Source organism: Patagioenas fasciata, chromosome 18, assembly GCF_037038585.1.
Source record: "Patagioenas fasciata isolate bPatFas1 chromosome 18, bPatFas1.hap1, whole genome shotgun sequence".
Lineage (NCBI taxonomy): Eukaryota > Metazoa > Chordata > Aves > Columbiformes > Columbidae > Patagioenas > Patagioenas fasciata.
Genome location: NC_092537.1, coordinates 2,813,493 through 2,834,188, shown reverse-complemented (window position 1 = coordinate 2,834,188; position 20,696 = coordinate 2,813,493). Strand labels below are relative to the sequence as shown.

At 42.6% G+C, this 20,696-nt stretch overlaps 1 protein-coding gene across 5 annotated transcripts in view; it reads left to right on the top strand.

Moving 5' to 3' along the window:
• Window positions 1-20,696, top strand: part of CEP112 (centrosomal protein 112) — a 179,882-nt gene that overhangs the window by 47,711 nt on the left and 111,475 nt on the right. For all 5 annotated transcript variants that reach the window (XM_071816767.1, XM_071816770.1, XM_071816768.1 and 2 more), the window contains 3 exons: window positions 5,183-5,318; window positions 7,458-7,565; window positions 17,931-18,113. In XM_071816767.1, the coding sequence (XP_071672868.1) occupies window positions 5,183-5,318; window positions 7,458-7,565; window positions 17,931-18,113 (427 nt within the window). The remainder of the gene's footprint in view (window positions 1-5,182; window positions 5,319-7,457; window positions 7,566-17,930; window positions 18,114-20,696) is intronic.

Sequence of the window (20,696 nt, the reverse complement as noted above, 5' to 3'; positions counted from 1 at the left end):
TCTGTTGACTGTGCTGCCAACTTGCTGGTCCAGCTTTTAATTACAGCCTTGTCTCCTTTTATCTGAGCCATTGTCTGCCCCGGTCTCTCCTTCTCCCCTCCATGTTCTCCGCGTTGAGGTTGAGCTGTCGTCTCCACCTGTAAAAACCAGGACTATTAATCTCTGTTCTAATCCTCCTCTCTTGATAACCGCGTCTCTCCATGTATGTGCTGTATCTAAATCTTGTAGGCGGTTTCTGCCATGTCAAGTGAAATTATAACATTTTCCTTTCCAGCGGTTCAACTCGCATCTCATTCATCATTTTGCAGTTGCTGTTTTTATTCTGTTTGCACAGCACCTAGCACAACAGTTCCCTGTCATTATTATAATGAGAAATAGTTATAATTATTATTAATGTGTTTAACCAGTGTCTAGTTAGTTTGTGAGCCATTAATTTTGAATGCAATGCATTATTCTTGTTTCACAGAAGTGTGATGCTACACATGTGGGATATTATTTACTCTAAATTCATTAACAGCTCTAAGTAGTGGTTTAGTTTGTTAATGTTATCTCATGATTTATTTAAAACATAAGTATGTAGTTTAAAATAATACAGTACAATTACTGTAAATATCGTTCATTGTTATAGCTTTCTTGAAGGAATGCAGACCAGCTTTTTGCTGTTAACATCTCAAATTATGCAAACTGTAAACAATTTATAAGTGGATTTGTTCTTTTTCTCATGAAGACAAGCTCATCTTATACTGAAAAATCAGGGAATGAAAGATAGAATTGTTCTCTACTTTATATTTTTGGCTTTGTGTCTTTGAAATCATGAAACAAGTTAGAATGCTTTCTAACAACTTCGAAATATTAAAGTGCCCAGGGACGGGATAGGGATGATGTTTTGAAGGCAATAAATATTTCAGCTTCACATTTCAGTCTTTCTTCTCCGTTCCTTTGATCTGGCTTTGGTTTAGTTATCATTCCGCTTGAATGACTTCACACTGTCTTTCTTCCTCTCCGCACCAAAAAGAAGTGTTCTGCACATATTCCATATGTTGTAGGAGAGGCCCCGTTGTTCCTCGTTTGCTGGGAGTCGCTGCCTTGCACCGGGACCCCCCAACCGCAGCCGAGGTGGGCGCGTTGGGACCCCATGTGTGCTGTACACAGCAAGCCCTTACTTCACATCGGTTCAAAACAGCGGAGCAGAGACAGTAACATCATTTTGTGTGTATTGCAGAGAGTTGGGATTACTACCGAAGCTTTATTCTGTAACAATAAACAAACCCAGCAACTCATTCTTTCTACAAATTCATGGTACTTTAGACCTTAATACATTTTTAATGTAGTTGAAATACCCTGTGTCCTAGAAACTAAATGTAAGGGGCTGTTGTGTGGAGTGGTTTTTTAATGGTTATCGCACCCAGCTAAAAAGCGGTGTCGTGGATCTCGCTTTTGCTGTAAATGGATGAACCGCTGCATTCGTGCGGGGTCACCTCGGCGTGAGAGTCAGGAGCAGGATCGTGGGGTCACTTATTTCCATATACAACATCGTATATATCTGTCCTTATTCTGGATGGGTACTCGTGCATCTGTAGCTCATACACAGAAGATACTAAGGGAAATTTCCTGATTTTGGTTTTTGCGTCAGCAGATCGTACTTGTTTTAATGACAGTTATGTTTTTAGCTACTCAGCACACTGTGTATTATGTTGTCTAGTGAGGTGTATTCTCCTTTGGGAACGTGTTCATATAGGTATTTTTAATATCTAAATGGACTATATAATTGGTGATAACTGATTTTGTTTTAACACAGATTAGTAAAAGAGTCACTTTTAAATTTTGTTTGTCAACAAGTGAAAAGGAAAGCTGTTCAGAAACACGCGTGCGGGGTTCAGCTGCCTCCCAGCAAGCGAATAGTTTGCTTTTTGGTGGGTCGTGAAGTAGTTTTCCCTCAGAAATATTAATATTTGGGGAGGAGAGGCAGGAACAGGCAAAATGCAGCAATCTATGTACGCGAGGTCAGTGCGTATGTGTAAGGTGGGTGACCGGGGTGATGAGCCCGGCGTCCCCAGCAGATCTCAGCATCTCCAGCGGGACCGCCGGCTCAGCCATGGCTCGGCTCCCCTGTGCCTTACAGAGCAACGTTCATTTTCATCTACAGGCATGAACCCAGAGCCATACCAACCTGTGGCGGGCAACAGATGAAGCCTCTTGTGGAGTCCAGCCTAAGGTTCAGAAACTTAGTGGCAGCAAGCATCCTTACCATAGAAATCCCTTTCTCCGCTCTAGTGCTCCGCTAAGCTCAGTGCCAGCAGTACTTAAAAACCTGGCAAAGAATTTGCATAGTCACAAAGTAAAGCCTGGTATAATTTCTATAGGAAAACAGCGGGATTTTCGCAGTCCAGTTATTTTTCTTGTCATTGAAAACCTCTCCAAACTACGCCCACATTTGCTAAAGGGATGCGAGACTCGCTGTCGACCTGCAGCTCGGGGAGGGACACGTTTTGTACCCGTGGATGCTCACGTGCGGTCTAAAATGGTTTAATTTCTCGAGGAGGCTGCAACAGAGTCAGGTGCATCTCCTGTTCGTGTTTGCCCTTCCTCAGCCCTTGTTTTCACACCAGGGATAACGAGAACCCCATGGGGTGACATTGTTGGTTCATACCCCGTCTGTGGGACATCTTCAGTTTATTGAGTCTCCCACGGAAATCACCTTGTGTTTCATTAACTTGCCTTGCAATGCTGTGATGTCTTTCTGTGTTTAGTTGTTACCCCTCGGAAGACATTTTACGAAGCAAGGAAAATACTTATGATGAAGCGTGAAGAGGAAGTGTGTAAGATGTTTATAATTTCCATTTATCAGGACACTTTGGTGCGCTGCTTTCTAAAACTGCAATTCTGGGCTTCATAGTCAACTTTCACTGAGATAGTTTGTGCTGTCTGAGATTGCTGATTCTGTTACCTTTATACACTGAAACAAGAGGAATTTGCTGCTTTTTAAATTGGGGCCAAGGAGTAAGTTCACCCTATTTTTATATTCAAGCCAGCTCAGCTTTAGGGGATTTAAGTGATGTAATTGTATTGTATTCGGCCCCACAACTCGTCCAACTGAAAAAAAATAATCTTCAAAGTGAATATTTTAGTGTTTCATGCAAGGCACATTGCTCAGTGTCTTGGGAAAATAAAAAGGAAAGCCTTTCTTGTGTTTGTGAACCGGGGTCCATTGTTGTACGTGTTTTCTAAGCTTCTGTACAAATCTTAACGGCACAAAATGTGGGGAGAGCGGGCTCCTGCATCCTGAAAAAATGAAGTTTTTTTCCTGGTTATAATGAGATGTTGCATCTATTCATGGGATTAAGTCCTTTAAAGAAAGGAAGGTGCATAGAACCAGATTGCTTGAAGTTTTCATCGCAACATTTCCAAATAAAAATAGATTATTTGGGAAGAAGATGCATAAATTTGGAGGCTGACTCACAGCACAGGGACTGACGTCTTGTCCTTTTGCCTTCAGATTTTTTGCATTTCCATCTGACAGGGCCGAAAACGTTGTTCCATCCTCTCTTGGCACTTATCACTGGGGATACGTTTGAATGAGCTGATTGTGTTTCCAGTGTGGCTTCCCAGAATTAGATGTATTTTGTGGGGAGGGTGCCTGGAGCTGAATTAAGGATCCTTGGGAGCAGGAGTCGAGGTTTTCCCCTCGATGTTTCTTCCAAGGTGACATGGGGGATCCCGTCCTCTCCTGCAGGTGTTCAGGGCTCAAAAGACAGTTCAACCTCTCAAATATTCTTTCTTGTGAAATGCTGGTAGATTTAGTTGTGGGAGAGGGGGACAACGTTCAGTATCAAATAGCTATTAACTTAAACATTGCTCTATTCAGCAGCTCCCTACTACTGGGCTTCAGGGGTATTGTTGAACCAAACGCCTTTGTGGCTCAAACCAATGCGCATCTGACTTGTTGGGCAGTTCATCTCAGTTTTAGCTGGTTCCGTGCCGTAGGAGCTGGTTCCGTGCCGTAGGAGCTGGTTCCGTGCCGTAGGAGCTGGTTCCGTACTGTAGGAGCTGGTTCCGTACTGTAGTAGCTGATTCTGTGCCGGCCATCTCTTACGTGTCAGGTTCTTTGTTTTATATGCAAATAATTTCCATCAAAATGGAAAATTTCTCCTGAGGTCCTTCCTCTGTAAAACGAAACGTCAGCCTCAGGTCTGCTGGAATGTGTCTGCTCTTACAAACGGCCGACGGAGCCACCTTTGTCCATCGATCCCCCCGTCGTGGTCCCCTAAGCTTTCGCACCAAGTTGGGCAACTCTGCTGATCTGTGATAATGGAAACGTGTAATAGGTCATTAACAACACTGTTTGATTGTCTTCCACGTGAAGGATCATGTCAACATTTCCTAAATGTTTCGGGATTATCAGGTTTTTGGTCTGTGATGTATCAATAGGGCAGATGTGCCTGTTTTTTATGTGTGTGTGTGTATATATATATATATATATGCATCTATGTACTCATAATGCTAGACATGCATTACTTTTGATATAGTATGATGTCTTAAGAAACACAAGCCATTTTCTGTATATGTACCGACTTTAATATGTCAAATAGTATAGGCTGTTAATATGAAATATCTTTGCATAAAGATTTAACATCTGTCATTGCTTTAAAGGCTGAATAGATATTACAGCATTATGGGTTTCTAATAGATTAAGAAGGTACCATATGTCACGCATTACTCTGCTTTGCATTTTGATATGTGTCAAGCAGCGAATAATCCTGCATCTTGTCTGAGCAAAGATGGCACTGGGATAATTGTTGTGTTTGTTTTGATGGGAAAGGATGATTGTGCTAACAGGAATTCATTTCAATATTGGGGGGGCAATATACTTTTAAAGGTGAAACTAAAAAACGGGTTATGCAGCCGGGAGTAACCGATTCAGGTCAATGCAGACTTTGAAAATAGAGCTGTGAACGCCGTGTTTAGGCGTGCGAAATTCAACGAGAGCAAGCGAAAATAACTCCCGCCTCCTTCTATTCCCTTCTTCAAAGTATCGCGGAGGGAAGTTGGGCAGGAGCTGGGCCAGGAAATGGAAATGCGAATACTATTTTAGACTGATAGGGTTAAAGGCCTCTCTTTTACACCAGCACACTTGTTCTTTTATTTGATACTTGAACTCTGAACATTTTCTGTGACTTTCTAGGGAGAAGGAGGAGCAGCTGGCGCGGGTGACAGAGGTACAGAGGCTGCAGGCCCAGCAGGCAGATGCTGCCCTGGAGGAGTTTAAGCGGCAGGTGGAGCTGAACTCAGAAAAAGTCTACGCTGAAATGAAACAGCAGGTGAGGAGGTCACAATGCCAGCCTTTCCGACAGTCTGTCTCAGTAGGATAGCGGATTCTGATCTTATAATGCCAGAAACATCCTTCACTCGAGAGTGCGACATCAAAATCTTTCACAATGTAGTGTCTTTGCCGGCAAGTCAGAAAGGGACGGTGGCGGCTGTTTCATCTTTCTAACAAAGCCGGAATTGTCATTGTTATAAAGGTATCTGCGGTTATGAGACTGATTAGGGATTTTTCAGGAGTGAGAGTAGAAAGTGTTAGTTTATACACCCCCGTGGAACAACGGTTGTAATCTTCTCCTTAAATGTGTGTCTCTTCCTACTCTTTTCTCAACCACTCTGTCTTCCGTTAATGAGGTTTTGTAATCAGCAGGAGCCTAAGCAGGGGCAGAGCCGTTGTGGCTGCTGGTGGCCATGGGCAGAGGACGGAAAAATGCATTTTGCCATCCCTGAAAATTAGTAGCAGGAATTTATGTCACAATATTTTAGTCTGAAATTCCTTATGGCATATAAATTCCCCATGGAATTGCCTGTGGGACAAACAACAGTTGAACCGTTGTCCCTGGGATGGTACAAGTGCAGTGTGATGAGTGAAATAAGGAACAAGCAATAAAGAACAAGAAGAAGGGGAGAAAAGGGAGGATTTCCTCGTCTTGCTCACGTGGTCCTACAATTTTTATCACTAGTTTGGCTCTGGGATATTTTTTTGCCATCTGCTTCCCACTTTGTCAAGGTCGTGATTATTCCGTCACCTGATGCCCGTTGAAGGGCGAGTGGTACATTTGTAACTGTAAGATCTGCAGTTTTTCCAGTAGTAACTAGGAAAAAGAGAAACCATCCGTAGACGGTGTCGTGGTGCTTTGGCTCTAGCGGTGCTTTGGCTCTAGCGGTGCTTTGGCTCTAGCGGTGCTTTGGCTCTAGTGCTTCTCGGGTTTGGCAACTAATGATCAAGAGCCCTCATTGCACTTGTAAGAAATGTATGAATGTGACCTAAAGGGTAAAGCGCTAAGGTCAGTAGAGTTAAAGCATCTTTTCATATATTTTTATTCTTTCGCTTTACAGAATGTTTTCATTCTCTAAAAAAAAGAAAAAAATTAAAATACCTGTAATAAAGTAACAAGCTCTTTTGTTTTTCTGTTTTATTGGGCTGAGTAAAATCTGGCTATGACCATGCAGCTTGACTAAGTTGGGAAGCAGAAGATATCATTCCTAGAATGTTCACGAAGTCCCTTTTCTTAACAGCAGATCATAGCGGTGAGGTTCAAGAGCTACTGGAAGAATAACTTGTTCCTTCCTTCTACTTTTCCACTCTCTATCTGGCCAACAATTTCCTACTCTTACATCTCCATCTCTTGCTGCAGCGTTTCCCAATAAACCACTTTTCCCACTCCTCTTTCCTTGCTTTTGCAGGGAGAGGGTTTATTTGCTGCTTGTGTTGGGACCTCGATCTGGAAGTAATTGTTGAGTATGCACTGCAGCATAGGGCAGCATATATATAGTGTATATATAATCATATATATATAATTCCAATTTTTTTCCCTTGGGAACGTGCCTGATGTACAACTAACAGTTGTGCTTTTGATACAAAAGCCTTTGCTAATTGGGTTATGAAATCGCTTCCTTGCTGCCGTGTGCTGGAATCTGTGGGACTCATTATCCATCGGCGATGACTATCTTCAGAGAACTTCACTTCCAGCCAAATCATTCTCTTTTAAGTTATTTTGCTGATTTAATGTGAGCTTACTTTGAATGTGGCGTTTGTGCACTGACTCACACGTGATTTCACTTGGATTTCCACAGGCAATATGTTTATAAGTGGAATGTATTTGAGACTTAAATAGAACTAAATATTCGCTTAATTTTGATGGGGTGTTCGCCACTGTGAGGTGAAAAACGAGCCCGTGCTTTATAATCAAGAAGTGGCACGGTGTAGGTGGTCACTATAGCCATAAGTAGATAAATACCTGGTGTTCAGTGAATATTAATTTTCACTACACACAAATAGTATTATTATCATTCTCAGCAAGTTGTATTTGAGTCTTTGATGGTTTGCAAACAACTATAGAAGCGTCAGGACGTTTCAAGCTATGCCTTTTTAAAAAATAAAAATTAAATATTCCCTTTCTTTTCCCATGTAGATGGAAAAGGTTGAAGCAGATCTAAGCAGATCAAAATCGCTGCGGGAAAAGCAATCCAAAGAATTCTCCTGGCAATTGGAAGAGCTGAAGCAAAGATACGAGCAACAGGTCAGCGGGTTTGTTTTGGGGCGGCTTTTCATGCAGTTCTAGGTCGCTTCCCACATCTTAATCCTCTTCTTGCTTTGCCTCCCTCTTCTTTATACAAAAGCCAAAATTTATAGGTGTGCAGAGTTTGCGATGGGGGAAGAGCCTATGTAGAAAATGTTGTTGTTTCATCTTTGCAATCCTTTGTACCTCTGGCTCTTGCACATTTTTTCCCAGGCTTACAGGTGGCAACACCTATTTTTGTAATGGCCACATGAATGTGTTATCTGTTTTTGTTCTTGTCAAGAAACAGCGTTTTGTTCTTTTTTTAATCACTTTTTAACACAGGGAGTGTTCGTATGAATGCTTGTTTTGGCCCACTGGTAATGATTTTCTTCATTATAATGTGATTTCAGGTTGGGAAATATTCAGGAAACATTTGGGTGGAGATGAGAGACTTGAGTTCAGTAGCGTTGTGAAACGTAAAGGGAAAAACCCAGAAATAGCAGCAGGCAAATTATTACATGATATAGACTACACAGCTAACCCAGCCCATCAGACACTTGCACAAGGTGGTGCTTCAAGCAGGAGCTTGAAGTTCTCTCTTATCCGTGTTTTTGCAGGGATATAAGTTTCCATTTCCACCAGGAAATTCTATTCAAGAATCCAGGAGTCGTCCAGGTTGCAGAGATACTGGGGATTTTTGGTTTGGGGGCTTTGTCGACCTCATTTGCTGAAAGAACAGTAAGAATTCTCTCTCTTCTGATTGAGTATGATCTCTGGAATAAAGGCTACAAATCACAAATGTACCCACCACTATGTAACCGTAGCAATGGATCTTCAAATTATGTATTTATTTGAAAGCCATTGTGCTAATTGCTTGCCGTAAAGGTGAGGAAGTTTGAGTTGTCCATAGGTGGATGTAGTGAAGGGAGGACGGTGGGAAGCGCTGAAGTGAGTCGGGCGTCCACCTTAAGGTGGATTTTTTAATGGAATCTTATGTTCACGTCATTTCAGTGATCTGATTCGCTCACTTTTCTTCACAGTTCTCATCACTCGTAATGCATCTTTAAAGTCCAAAGTAAGCATTTATTCAAAGATTTTGTTCCCAGGTTTAGGAACATGATCTGTAGAGACCAGCACTAACCTGCAGTTCATTAGATGTCATGACAATCCTGTTCTGACCTACAAATGGTAATTTTTGTTATTTTCAGTATATGTAGCAAGACCTACTAAGCCATAGTTACAATCTTCTGCCGAATAATGTGCTGGTTTTGTGCGCTCAAAGGAAATGATAATGCCTAGTGGTGTCATAGTTTATTTGTTGTTTTCTTATATCATCATGCCTATAATTATATATTCAGAGCTTATGGAGACTGGATCAAAAAACCCCAAACCAACAACAAACCAGAACAAACCTACAAACAACAACCACAAAACCCACCAACGAATGAATGTGAAACTTGTTTTGGTGACTCTTTTTACGGCGATATTCTCTAACAGTGTTGATATTGTGGCGACCGTCGCTGAAGGCATTTTCTACTAAGAGCAGATGTTTACTGCTTCACTTTTTGTATTTAGGAAAAGCACTTTTAACTGTAGGAAAGAACAGATAGATGTGTGAAACATCAGTGAAATGCAAAGCAAGGTTTTCAGCACTAGACTGAGTCTCAGAAGAATTTTCGGAGGAATCCTGCTCATGTCCTTTTCAAAATGTATTTCTCTTCGTCCTTCATTTGAAGTGTTCTTTGAAAACTTGCAAACATGACAACTGTGTGACCCTTCCAGCAGATTGTACTGGGTTATGGTTGGAAACGTGCGTTTTGCGTTGTCACTTCTGCAGTACAAAGCTCCTCCGGCCGCACAGCGTGAGCTCCGCTCTTCCGCTCTGAACGTTTCCTTCCCGCAATTCCAGCTTCTCTGTCTCTCTGTTCCTCCCTATTTATGCTTCAGAACTTCTAAACCCTTTTTAAAGCAGGCTTTTCCTTGCCTTGTTTTACTGCATGATTCTTTGGTGGTTACTTGGGGAGGAAAAGGCTGATTTAAACTCTTTAAATGGAGCGGTAAATTAGAATTGGTGGTGTGTTTAAGCAGGGCTCCAGCAGATTTCCAGTGGGGAAATAGTCACCCAACCAAAAACCAATGACTTGAGTTACCTGGGAAATGCAGTAATTGCTTTGAGATGTTCTGCCTCAAGTGTCTGAATCAAATTGTCACGTGGAATTTATGCAGAAAGGGAAGGAAAATTGACCTTCAGATACATTTTGTGTATTGGTGAGGTAGCACTGGACACCACACCGGACAATTCAGTTACCCATAAATTTAATCAAGTTGGTAACGAAGAACCAAACGAACTGATGTGTTGTCACATTCTCCAGTGTGAGAAACATCAAGTGTAGGAACCGGAGAGCTGTGGTCGGACCTCTCTGCTCTGTGTGCTGGTTCCCTGTGCTTCGCAGGGCTCCCTGGAGTTTTGGCTTCAAAGAGATGACGGGGCTGAAAAAGAACTCTTGGTTGTGGGGCTGAAAGGTTGCTCTGCCAACACATCAGATATACTGATAGATATTGGTATTTATCTGATAATTATATCAAATAATAAATAAACTGATATATGTTTTATATTATTTTTCTTAAAAAAGAATTAGGGAAAAAAGCATACAGGACCTTGGCAGTTAATATTAGTATTTTCAAATTCATCGAATCCATTAACAAAGCAAAGAGGCTTTGGATCTCGCAGTATTTGGATCCAGCTCCATCTGATTCAGCGCCGCTTTCTTTTGAAGTATCCACTGAGAACACTCGGAGAGAGAAACCGGGGGCTTTTTTTTTTTTCCCTCCTCTCTTTAAACATACTTTAGCTCAACTTTGTTCTACTCGCAGCTGTTAGATTTGAAAGTGTATTTTGCAGAGAGCCCCGCTCCGTCGGCGCGGCAGTTCCTATCTGCTGGGAGCAGCTGCTCCCGGCACTTCAAAGCCGGTGGACACCACAGCGAAGGCCTCGGCTTTTCCTGCCTTTGAAACGGCGCCGGCATCCACGGTCGGGCTTTGTGGCACCGTCAGCACAGGAAAAAAGGTTGTTTGGTTTTTTGCACCCTCTCCCTTTTTTCTACTTCTTTTTTTTTTTTTTTTTTCCCTTTTCCTCCTCGCTTTCTAATGACATCCTCAGTTTAGCCCAAAATACCTGGGAAGCATTTCCGCCGAAATAGTTTTCCGAATGTTTGAAAGAACGTGTGGCCAAACTTTGCATAATGGGTTTTAGGCAGGCGAATGTGACAGAAAACTTAGTGAATGGGCTTTTTTTCCCATATCCGTGTTGCTTGGGGGTCCTGGGGACAGCAGGGTGATCATGAGCCAGCACTGGGCCCTTGTGGCCAGGAAGCCAATGGTACCTGGGGTGGGTTAGAAGGGGGTGGTCAGTAGGTCAGAGAGGTTCTCCTGCCCCTCTGCTCTGCCCTGGGGAGACCACACCTGGAATATTGTGTCCAGTTGTGGCCCCTCAGTTCCAGAAGGACAGGGAACTGCTGCAGAGAGTCCAGCGCAGGGCAACAAAGATGCTGAAGGGAGTGGAGCATCTCCCGTGTGAGGAAAGGCTGAGGGAGCTGGGGCTCTGGAGCTGGAGAAGAGGAGACTGAGGGGTGACCTCATTCATGGTTACAGATATCTAAAGGGTGAGTGTCAGGAGGATGGAGCCAGGCTCTTCTCGGTGACAACCAATGATAGGACAAGGGGTAATGGGTACAAACTGGAACACAAGAGGTTCCACTTAAATTTGAGAAGCAACTTGTTCCTGGTGAGGGTGTCAGAGCCTGGCCCAGGCTGCCCAGGGAGGTTGTGGAGTCTCCTTCTCTGCAGACATTCAAACCCGCCTGGACACCTTCCTGTGGAACCTCAGCTGGGTGTTCCTGCTCCATGGGGGGATTGCACTGGAGGAGCTTTCCAGGTCCCTTCAACCCCTGACATTCTGGGATTTTGTGGGCGCTTTGTGAGAGCCCGTGTCTCGAGCTGTGGTGCATGGTGGAACGGGACATCACGTAGGGACATTTAGCAGCAGAATCAAGTATGTTCTCACCCTCATTTCAAGCAGAGTTTTATAAATTGCCTTGTATGGAACACTTTCAGTGAACTTCTGGAGATCTTAATGTTTGGATGACATTAGCTTGTCCTTTAAGGCAGAAAAATACAGTAATAGCGCACTATGATCACTGTTGCAGCCGTTTTTTGCTATCAATAGTTGAAGTGCTAGAACTGACTGTGGAAAACAATGAAATGCAGAATTAATAAGAGACCCAAAGTCTGTGAAATTTCATTTTCCTAGCAGGGAGAACGCACTACAGGACAGTTGATGAGTTATGGTGATAGTGGGATGATGTTACTTGCTGCGTTATGGACGTACCTTCTGACTTTGGGGGCCAACCCGAATGTATAAATAAGACTTTTGGTTTGATTTATCTTTAACAGTGTTAATTCCGTTTTAAACTAATAACTTTTCATGCTTCCATAGCAAAGTGGAAAGCTGTTACGTGATAGCTGAAGAATCTGCCTGGATCTCAGGAAATCCTTTCTTGCGACGTTTATTGTTGGGTTCTGATTTCCGTAACCCTTGTGAGGGAATAATTCGAGTTGTTTTCTTGTCCTATTTAGCCAAATAGGAAAGAAACAGGACACCTTCAGAAAGATTTGACTGTGTATTTAACAAAATCGCTTTGAAATCGGTTACATCCTAGCTTTTCTTGTGGTGTTCCTCAGCCACACCGATGTTCCAGGTGTTTCTTAGCTGTGCTTTAAACAGTCCAGTTGTATTCAGACGTTCACCATCCATGTTTAGTATGCTGGTTTAGTTATAAATACTCAGTCTTTGTAAAAAGCTTTGTTCCTCTCCTCTTTGTCTATAGCCCAAGATAATTGAAATACAGTCCGTTCTTGCATGGCGGCCAAACGAGCACGTTAACAGAGGCTCTAAATTTTTCATGTCATCAGCAACAAGCTGCATGAATTTCATTTAATAAATTAATCTAGGATGCATAAATGTTTCCTTTGAACCATCCTAACACAGAGATGAATGCCATTCGCGCAGAGTATCTGAGGAATAGTTTCTTCAATCGTCAGCATCAACTTTTTACTTTATGATACAGCTAAAACTCGCAAATGGGAAAAGGGTGTGAATTTAACCTCCAAGAGAAGAGCGGGTGGAAATCATCTCGCTGTTCCATTGCTGTTTACGGAGTTGTTAACCCGGCAGATGGGTATTTGCACTGTATATTCTATACCAGAACCTGCTACATGCAGGCATTGCAGTGACTCAAGGTTATATTAGTTCGGATAATAAATATTTCTATTTGCAGAGCCCGTTGGCTTTACTGGAGCAGGCGGGAGGGGAACGGGACCTCCTGATGTTCATCTTGGCACTGAGTGGGGTTTAATCGCAGGGAAGCAGCTTCGTTTCCAATATGTTGGCGATTTGAAATCAAATTTACTCATGGCAGGAGGATGGGGAAGATATGAGGATTGAGGTGAGGCTTGTGCTGCCTGTACTTTAAAAATATTACAATTCTGGAAGGCCTTTATAAGCAAAAATTTCCGGATCAGGTATATCATTTTATATCCCTAGTGAGAGCACTCGGGTATATTGTTGTAGCAGGGAGGATAAATCAAACTGCGGTTTGGCTGCAGACCAGCTCGTCTCTTGTAGAGAATTTCTTGCACTTCTTAGTTTGCAGTTGAAATACAGTTATTAGTGGTTCATTAGAAGGTGAAGTATAACAGGAAACACAGTCATGCCAATTAAATTATTGCAGCCTGCAATGAAATAGAAAGTAAAATGCATTCGCTATGCGTGTACATTACCCTATATATATTTGCTACTTCAGTGGTAATATATGGTTCTGCACTGATGTATATTTCACTGTCCCGCTTGCCCTCGGCTCATTACAACCCTTTTATCTTGGGAGTACTTTGTGTGTGAAATTATAGCAAAATCTCCAAAAAAATGCGTACTTTTAAAATCCATATGATTTATCTGCCGCACAGTAGTTCTGGTTTGTTTGCTCCCTCGCCTCGCAGCCAAGATTCTTCTTTTCTGCCCAAAGTTATGCTAAGCCAGAGCCCAGCGTGATTAATACTCGATCCTCCAGCCTGTTAGATCAGATTACTTGTAGAAGCAGTGTATTCCAGAGGTGGGTAATCCCCATATCCTCATGGAACACATTTATTTATAGGCTTAGGAGACAGAAAACGCTGGATTCTACCAGAGTTGTAATTTGGGGTAGATCATGTGTTGTGTGCAGAGGTTGGGGCTGGTTTTGAGCATAGCAATGGTAATGAAGACGCCTGATTTACAAACACTTATGTCTATTTTTCAGCAATTTTACCTTATGCAATATGCAAGCTGTACGAGGGAGTTTAATTCAGTTCTTTGCCACGACGTGTATGACTTATTGGTGGCTTCTCCAGCCCTCAGAAGTTCAGTCGTGCCCAAATAGCTCTAGGAAAATCATCCTGCTGTGCAAAGCTCTATTTTATATAGGTGTTACTTTAGAATATTTCTGAAATTGTGGACATAAATTTACATGAATTTTCATACTTTGGCGTCAAATATTTATTGTAGCAGCTACATTTTTCAAAGAGGGAGTGAGCTAACTAATTTCCTTTCCCTCCTTTGGGGACTATAAAAAGGATTTCAAAGGCATACTTGTTCTTGAGAACAAGTCGAAATTGTTCTAAAATTGAAAGCCTAAACTTAGTGTGTGATGTAGAAGCAAAACCTGGATAGTAGAAGGTCTTGTCTATATTAGGGACTTTAAAAAGGTATTTGCTGACGTTGATTATATTCCAAGTGTTTGGCTTCTGGAAATATCTCCTGCAATCAGCAGACTGTTTACTGTAGATCATTGTTCTTCAGATGTACAAACTGAACCAGCGCTAACGGCAGCACAATTTCACTTTAGGTCTTTTATTAGGTTGTCTCTCATTTTAGCAGGTTGGTCAGAAGCCGCTCCACGTTTGGGTGCAGTTAAGCCGACCTTAGGCCATCGCTCACCGGCAGCTCCGGTGTCATGTCCTGGGCACGATCGGCATCGCCAGTTTGTGCGTCTTTATGGCAGTGAATAGCACGAGGCAGTCGCAGTTCTTGGGTTAATCTTTTTTAGCTTTTTGTTACGAATTTTGTCATTTCTCCGCAAGAGTGACAAAATGTTAGATTTCAGTTAAAAGCAGAGATTTAAAATAAATGTTGTAAGTCTGATGGTGGCTTAGTAAATCAGTTGATGCCTTGAATATGGTTCTATCCTACCGGTGCAGAAAGAATTAAAAAATGAAGAATTAATGCAAGAGGAGATCATGATTCTAAAATACTTGTGATACTTGTAATAAGTGTTTCATGACCCTATAGCTCTATGGGGTCAGACAGTCCTTGTTTTAGTGTCCAGGCCATAGTGGGAGGTAGGAACAGATGCACAGAGAATACGAGAATCTCATCTTTGGGAGGGCAAAACGAGAGAACATCTAAGCCACAATATATTCGATCTCATTATGGTAATAGGGCATGCACTATTATTTAATTAATGTATCTTTTCAGTGTTGCCCTTAATTTCCATTGTGAATATCGTGTTGCTTGTCTGCCTGAAGTGTGTGGCTCCTACATCCATCTGTCTTTTAGACACTTATGTGCTGGATTCGAGTGGACATTTGTAATCTGCTGAAGTGCAAAGCATCGAGGGGCGGATGCAGGAAGATCTCAACATGATACAATTTTTAAAAGAGGTGGTTTTGTTATATCATTCATAAAAGCGCTCTCTACCTCAAAGAAGAGACAGAATCCATACTGATTTATGAGGAATTAATATATTTTTCATGCAGCTTCCTGTGATGAAGTCCTCTTGGTGCCGAAAAACAGCATGGTTTGGTTGGTTGTTTTTGGTGGGTTTTTTTGTTGGTATACATTGATTTATTTGTTGTCCTTTATAATAAGACCCAACAACAATACAAGAACAAGAGAGAGGGAGGAGAGGAAGAGAAAGCACAGAGCCTGGCAGCAGCAGTGAGGAGAACAGGAGGTTCAGTGGGTGTTCGGCAGTGCAATCAAATGGCCACTCTGTCACTCCACGTTATTTATACAGGAAACCCACATTTTGTTGGTTACGAATGTGAAGTACTTGTTAATATTCATTAGGGAAGACGGTTCTCTAGGTCTTTGAACCTGCGCTCCCCATCCTTTCTCTCTTTTCCTTTCTCTCCACCTCTGTTCCCTGGCAGAAACCTCTGAAAAGCCAAACAAAGCCATCACGGGGAATACTTTGCTTTAAGTGATGAGGGGGTCTTTCCTCAACAAATTTGCCTGTTACAAACACCTCCCCTCACGCTACCGCCCTTTCTGTTTCCACTACAGAGCGGGGGGCCGCCCCTCCTGCCTGCACAAGGACCGGTCCCTGTTAGCTCTTTCCACCTCTGTAATTCAAAACCTTTGCATCTGTAGTATAAATGCTGGAAGTGAAGAGATTACGGAACAAAACCGTAATTGCTTTGGTTGGGTAAACTGGTGTCGTACGTGGGTTGAAGAAGCAGGATCCTTCTCTCACCCCCTTTGGGCACATGTTCTCTGTGCTGCTGCTTCTTGTCTTAGTTTAAAAAAGCGGAAACCCAAATAATTGAAGTTCCTCCTACCAAGCTCTCTTACTGCGGACCTTCCATGACACGAGCAGCTGAAAACCCAGGAATTAAGAAAATGTTTGAATAAAAAGACCTCTCCTGTTGACACCATTGCTTTTTAATCAGGTCTGATGTATGAAAAACTGCTAAACATTTGTTCCCGTGACTAAGGCAAAGGCTTTACAATTACTTTAGGGAGCAAGAATTCTTTCATTTGGACACACTAAGGACACCAGTAAATGTGAAAAGGAACCAGTTTTGTACATAAACCTTGGGCAAAACCCTGACTTAAAGAACTTTGTGTAAGGATCCCAGGCCCAGTACAGATAATATATGCCTCCTGGGGGGTTAACTCCTTCAGGGACTTCAGAGTTCTGTTAATGAGCTCTTTAGTATTATTAAATAATGTAGATATGTAAAACCGTAGAATATTGCATCTGTTCTACTTGCTCCGTTTTCAGGAGGCCGCTGCCGACTGCAGCACGGCCGACATATTTTCCTTTTAAACCCGGGACACGCCGACCCGTAGTTCCACAAAACGCCTTCTTCTTGACTCCACGTCAAATTTGCAACCCCGAAAGCTGCGCCGAGGGCTGATATCATCCCCGAATTGAATGCTACAGCTTTAAGATAAGGTGCCGGCGCGTTCTCGGCGCACACGCAGCCGGCTCCTCCCGTTCGCTCCTTTTTCTCACGCTGCAAATAACCCACCATATAAAGATAAGAGCATTTATTTTCTCTTTTTTTTTTCTTTTTCCCCTCCTCGCCCCCCTCCCCTCTCTCCGAAATCCACCAAAACTGAAGAAAAATCCAAGTGACTGTTCTTAGCAGCTGTGTGGCCCGGGGTTCAGTGGGGAAGCGGCTTCCTGCCGTCCCTATTCATCACCTGCTTCAAAGGCGGCCTGGCGCGCAGCGTGCAGGCCAGGTAGGGTGCCATTGTGCGCCGGCGGGGGGATTAGTATCAAAGCCGCGGCGACCAGGCCCTCGGTCTGGGGCTGCCATTCAGGCCGGCGGAGAGAGGCTCAAACCGGCCAAGGTCACAGCATCCAGTGTGGTGCGGACTGGGAAAAAGGATCCTGAGAATTGAGACGGGGCTTCTTCTGAAATCATGGCGCAAGCTTGCGGCACAGCAGGTGCCCTTCTGGAGCACATAGATCTGTTTATGTTGGGGTAGCGTAGCTGACAACGGGATAATAGAGCTTTGTTTTTTTGTAATTTTCTTTCTCTTTTTATTATTTTTTTTTTATTATTATTTTTTTTAAAGACAACTATATACACCCCAGCATTGAAGGAAGAGCTTTCGCTTTGGCAATCGTAAAGAAATCTTTAAAAGACTTAATTGCTGGGGTGGGGGGGTTGCCTGTATATACTTAAACGAAGGGGAGAGCAGGCTGGCGATTAACCATTTAGGAACCTCAGCCCGATGAGCAGCAGCAGGATGCGGGGCGACCGTACGCAGAATGCGACAATGCAATTGTTTTCTTTTTTACCCCCCCCGTACGCTCCGACATTTGTACCAACAAATTGGTTAAGGATGCGCTGGATTTGCTCGGTTGTCTCCATTGTTGGAATTGTCTGGAGGAATTCTGTCACGCTAAGGGGTGGCTTTTTAAAAGGTGAGGTAATAGTGACGTAAAAATAAAATTGCCAACTTGATGAAATTAAGGGGAAAATTAAGCTGTAGACGAGTTGTCATGACGACAAGGATGTTCTATTGATGAACTGTACTCCTCCCTGTCCAATCAGATAGTGGAGCTGAAGCTGGAGCATGAACAGGAGAAGACGCACCTATTCCAGCAGCACAACGCAGAGAAGGACGGGCTGGTCCGAGACCACGAACGGGAGATCGAGAAACTGGAAAAACAGCTCCGCGCTGCCATGGCAGAGCACGAGACTCAAACCCAAGAATGCCGGAAACGAGACGGCCAGGTAACGATCAATAGCGTTTGAAAGGCGTACGCTTATTAGAAAAATGCTAATAATTAGTGTTTCCTGTTTGCCGGCATTGTTGGTGATGCACGCTGTGGGAGCATTTGCGAAACTGGCACATAAACGTGATTTTGGTTTTCTTTTTTCCTTTCTTCTTTTTTTAACCCGCTTTCCCCCCTCCCTTCCCAGTGCTGAATAGGGCTTTAACTGCAAAAACCACAGGTAGCCAGATTAAAAATCCCATGGTGCGCTATAACTCGGCCTATTTATAATCTTGTCTCATTTTCTTTCATGATGGATTTGTTTAAGAAAAAAAGGTATCTGTTCTTCTCCCCCCCCCAACCCTCACACTCACCCCTCCTTTTCTCCTTCCTGCCCAAATCCATATGAATTCTATCTGCTTCATTCGTATGCTTTTTGTTTGTTTGTTTGTTTGAAATCTCTGCAGGTAACTCACAAATGGCTTTATTTCATTCTGCTCGTGTCTTTTTGTTTCAGCTTTGCATTCTAGATTTGCATTGTGTGTTTGGCTACGTATGTCGGCTGTTTGATAAGACGATGTGGGTTTGGGGTTGCTTCCCATCACGTTTATTTTCCTCCACACGCACGCACCCCTCCCATCCTCCATCTCTGTGGTCACTGTTGGAAGCCATTTGGCAGAATAACCCCCAGCTGGGGTAGCATTTGACTCTTCAAACTTCTAGATGAAATGCGCACTGTCAGCATGGAAAACGATCTTTATGAGTTTTCAGCTCAAAAAAACCCATCTTATTGCATTTTTTTCAATGTATTTTGTGAAGATGGCATGGTATATTTTCCTAAGAGCCTATACTACAAAGGCCTGCGATGGCAATATTTAAAAATTTAAGGTGATTTTTGTAATTTAGAGCACATTTAGAAAATAAGCTTTGCTATCAGCATTAAAATCACTTATCATGCATGGATTATTTTATACCCAAACTGGACATTTTGGTGAGGCATCTTTAACGACGTGTGTTTTCCGCACACCGCCGCCTTCCCCATGAGATGTAAGACACTGACATGGAGGCATTTTCTCTCTACTTTCTGTAGACAAGTAGGCTCTGTCTTTTACTGGCAACTATAATGTAGCCAAATGAAACTGAATATTTAATTTTAATTTCTTGTTGTTGTTACCTTTGGACAACTCAGGCTCTATCAAAACCTGGCTTTAGTAAACCTATTGGAAAACAAACAGCTTGTAGGGGGAGGATGAGGGACATATTGCAGAGCCTGGACTTATTTCTCCATTACCACCATTACGGTTTTCCAGGGAAAACGAGAGATACTTTTGTGGGAATGCTTGGGAAGAGCGTATTCAGGTGGCTTCGGGAAAATTAAGCCTTCCCCTTTATTCTCCATTTTGTTGTAAGAGCGAAGGAAGATGTAGATTGTTGAAGGGGTTGGGTTTTATCTTTGCATTGTTTTCCCTTGGCCCAAGGTAGACGCATCTTAACCATCTAACGAGCGGTGGGTGCCTGTTCCAGGTTATCGTCCTCTCACCTGCATTCCTGACGTGGTGTTTGCGTGCAGAGCTGTAGCACTTGAAAATGCAGTTATAGAATTATATAGAATCATTCTGTCTACCCGCCAGCCTTCACCGCAGTTATAATATTGCTCTGTATAACACTGGGTGCAAAGGTAAAGGGACAATCTTAAGCGAATTCAGAGAATCTGGGAGGTGTTTGTTAATCTATCTCGCTCTGTTTCGTTCTGTTGTGGGTCATTTCTGGCGAAGATTGGAGCCCAGTTCTGGGTGTGATTTCTATGTGCAGTAGGGTATATAATGCTACTGTAGGTGCGATGTAGAAAGCTGGAAATTATCGCAGCTATTAGGAAAATCTGAATAGTTTGAATAGCAAAAACTTTGGCCTTTTTACAGGGCTTTTCTTTGTAGTTTGAATATCCCTGTACAGGCATTTGAACATCGCTGCCATGAGAATGACATGTAAATCAGGGAGGAAAATGCGGGTGCCTTTGACTAGAAGCGCTGTTGTTTATTTAAATTCTATAAGGGTCTATCAGCTTTCAAGGACGCATATTTTTTCCATTTTGGAAAAGAAATTGTTCTTCGTTCCTTCCTCTGGCCGTTGTATTAGAATTCGCTTTTGTCTTTGTAGGGAGCGCAACAGACAGTCCTGGTGTTTCTTATGGAATTACGGTATTTAGTCGTTGCACATCTTTACTGAAATGCGTGTTTTACACATCTCCTGTGGCTAATGGCCGCTGTCATTTCTGAAACGTTTGGCAGCCTCTTAACAAAGTGATTTAACGAGTTTATGTAGACTTTAAAAAAACCTGTTAAATTTGAGCCGTGTTTGACAGCAGTAATTTTTAGGATTGGTTCATATTACAGTGGCTGCGCGATGAAACAAGAGAAGAGGCCATTTTGCTTCGCTAAACGAGAAGTAGATTTGCTGGGTATTTAAAAAAATTTAAATAATAATTAGTGGTAATCACATACGAGTAGGTTGGTTAGAAGGACCTATCTGTTCAATGCTGTAAAAGCAGTGTTATTAAATGTATTCGCTGTTATTCTTCCTCAAAACCTTTTCCATATGAAAG